Source organism: Myotis davidii, unplaced genomic scaffold, assembly GCF_000327345.1.
Source record: "Myotis davidii unplaced genomic scaffold, ASM32734v1 scaffold1915, whole genome shotgun sequence".
In the NCBI taxonomy this organism is placed as follows: Eukaryota; Metazoa; Chordata; class Mammalia; order Chiroptera; family Vespertilionidae; genus Myotis; species Myotis davidii.
Window position 1 is genome coordinate 112,063 of NW_006286237.1, and position 2,519 is coordinate 114,581.

At 63.8% G+C, this 2,519-nt stretch overlaps 1 protein-coding gene across 1 annotated transcript in view; it reads left to right on the forward strand.

The window, feature by feature from the left end:
• Positions 1-2,519, forward strand: part of PKP1 (plakophilin 1) — a gene marked incomplete at its 3' end in the record, with an annotated part of 14,221 nt that overhangs the window by 8,168 nt on the left and 3,534 nt on the right. Inside the window, exons 3-6 of the mRNA XM_015559872.1 lie at positions 197-222; positions 294-521; positions 1,176-1,383; positions 2,281-2,458. Of these exons, the coding sequence (XP_015415358.1) occupies positions 197-222; positions 294-521; positions 1,176-1,383; positions 2,281-2,458 (640 nt within the window). The remainder of the gene's footprint in view (positions 1-196; positions 223-293; positions 522-1,175; positions 1,384-2,280; positions 2,459-2,519) is intronic.

The following is a 2,519-nucleotide window of genomic DNA, read 5'->3' on the forward strand; positions in this document are numbered from 1 at the left end:
GGGGCGGGTCCTGGCTGGGAGGGGCGTGGTCTGAGCTGGTGACAGTGGTGTCTGGGTGGTGGGCGGGGCTTTGGTGGGGCGTGGTCTGCGCTGGGAAGGGAAGGGGCCAGGGAGGGTGAGGATGGTGGACATCCCCTGGCCCCTCAGGGATGCTCACAGAGCCTCCCCCAGGGTGAGCCTTTTCCCTCCCCTGGAGGAGCTGTTGCACAGAGGTGTCCCCAGGTGGGCCTGGTCCCCAGGTGGGCCTGGTCCCCAGCTGGGTGTTGCCCTGGCTCTCTCCAGGGCAGGTGTAGCTGTGCCAGGTCGGGTGTGCAAAGATGACGTCCCAACCCCTGCCCAGGGCCCCTGTAACCCTCCCCATGGCCCCTCCCCACAGGATCTGCAGTGAGGACATTGAGTGCAGCGGGCTGACCATCCCCAAGGCCGTGCAGTACCTGTGCTCCCAGGACGAGAAGTACCAGGCCATCGGGGCCTACTACATCCAGCATACCTGCTTCCAGGACGAGTCGGCCAAGCAGCAGGTACCTGGCTGCACACCATGGCCCCCGCCCCTGCCCCCACCCCCCACCATTGGCCTGGGCAGGGCCTGGCTGGCATCCGCCTGAGCCTGCATTTACAGATGGGGGGCGAGGGGCACGGTCGGCTCCCTCCCACCCTGCCCAGCTGCCTAGGGCGAGCAGTGTGCTTGCCATTGCCCAAGGTCAGAGCTTGGCCAACTTGACTTTCTGCACAGAGCAAAGCCCTCCAGTTGAGTGGACCTTTCCCATCTGGTCTTCACCACGGAACCCCAGGGGAGGAAATGGGGCTCAGGCAGGAGGGGGCTCCCCTGAGTGTGTCTGCTAGGAGGTGGGGGCGTCAGGCTCTGAGTCCCCGTCTTTTTTTTTTTAATATATTTTTATTGATTTCAGAGAGGAAAGGAGAGAGGGAGAGAGAGATAGAAACACCAATGACGAGAGAGAACCGGGGACTGTGCCCTGACCGGGAATCAAACCCTGACCTCCTGGTTCCTAGGTTGACGCTCAACCCCTGAGCCACACCGGCCGGGCTGAGCCCCCGTCTTGGCTCCTGGTCTGGCCCGTTCCCATTGGGCCGCCCCGCGCGCACACGGGCGCTGGCGTGCAGGTCTCCGAAGGGAAGGTAGGACCAGTGGTCTGAGCCGCCTCCCTGTCCCCCAGGTCTATCAGCTGGGCGGCATCAGCAAGCTGGTGGACCTCCTCCGCAGCCCCAACCAGAACGTGCAGCAGGCCGCGGCCGGGGCGCTGCGCAACCTGGTGTTCCGGAGCGCCCCCAACAAGCTGGAGACCCGCCGGCAGGGCGGCATCCGCGAGGCCGTCAGCCTCCTGAGGACCACCCGGAGCACGGAGATCCAGAAACAGCTGACTGGTGGGCAGCCCGGCCGCGGGGGTGGGGGGCGGGGCCACCCACAGGTGCAGGCTGCTGTCCTGGGTGCCCCAGGCGCCAGCTGTGGCCGGGCTCCTGGGGGCCAGATGGTGACCCTGGGCATGGTGCAGGCTCTCGGGGGTCCAGGCCTTTGGAGGATCATGGGCAACGGGTGGAAGGTCGCTGTCCACGTGGGACCCCCCTCCAGCAGACCTGGGGGTTTCTAGGCGACAGGGGCAGGGGCCTACAGGTCTCCAGCATCTCATCTCCCCCGTGTCCAAAAATATGTGCTGAACACGGAGGGCCAGGCCCAGAAACAGGGTCACTACGCAGCCTCGATTGGACGGGGAATGTGAGACCAGGGCAGTGGGACAGGGATGCGTCTTCCTGGTCCTGGAATGACTCTCGGGTAGAAAACAGAGACCAGTAGAAGACTCTGAGTGTTACAATTCCGATTGAAAACCACCCATCAGTGGTTTTTCTTGTTGTTGTTGTTGTTTTAAACATTTGTATTGATTTCTGAGAGGAAGGGAGAGAGGGAGCCAGCGAGAGAAATATCAATGATGAGAGTCATCGATCGGCTGCCTCCTGCACGCCCTCTCCTGTGGACTGAGTCAGCAACTCGGGCCTGTGCCCTGACCGGGAATCGAACCCTGAGCTCCCGGTTCATAGGTCGACGCTCAACCACAGAGCCACGCCGGCCGGGCTGATCCGTGGTTTTGGATCACTGTCCCTGTGCGTTAATTTTGAGCTACACAGAAAGCTCGGGAAACGATGGGACTGGAGATCTGATTGACCAGGTGCAGCTGCACGGGACAGTCAAGTAGGCTCGTTGGCCAGAGCAGGCTGAGGGGGCCCCCCTGAGCTGGCATGTGACGGGGCCACTGTCCCCACCCCCAGGGCTGCTGTGGAACCTGTCCTCCACGGACGAGCTGAAGGAGGAGCTGATCTCGGACGCCCTGCCCGTGCTGGCTGACCGCGTCATCATCCCCTTCTCGGGCTGGGGCGACGGCAACAGCAACCTGTCCCGGGAGCTGGTGGACCCCGAGGTCTTCTTCAACGCCACCGGCTGCCTGAGGTGAGAGCAGAGGGCGCCCGCCCGCCCACCTGGGGCCCTGGGGCCTGGCCGCACACCCTGC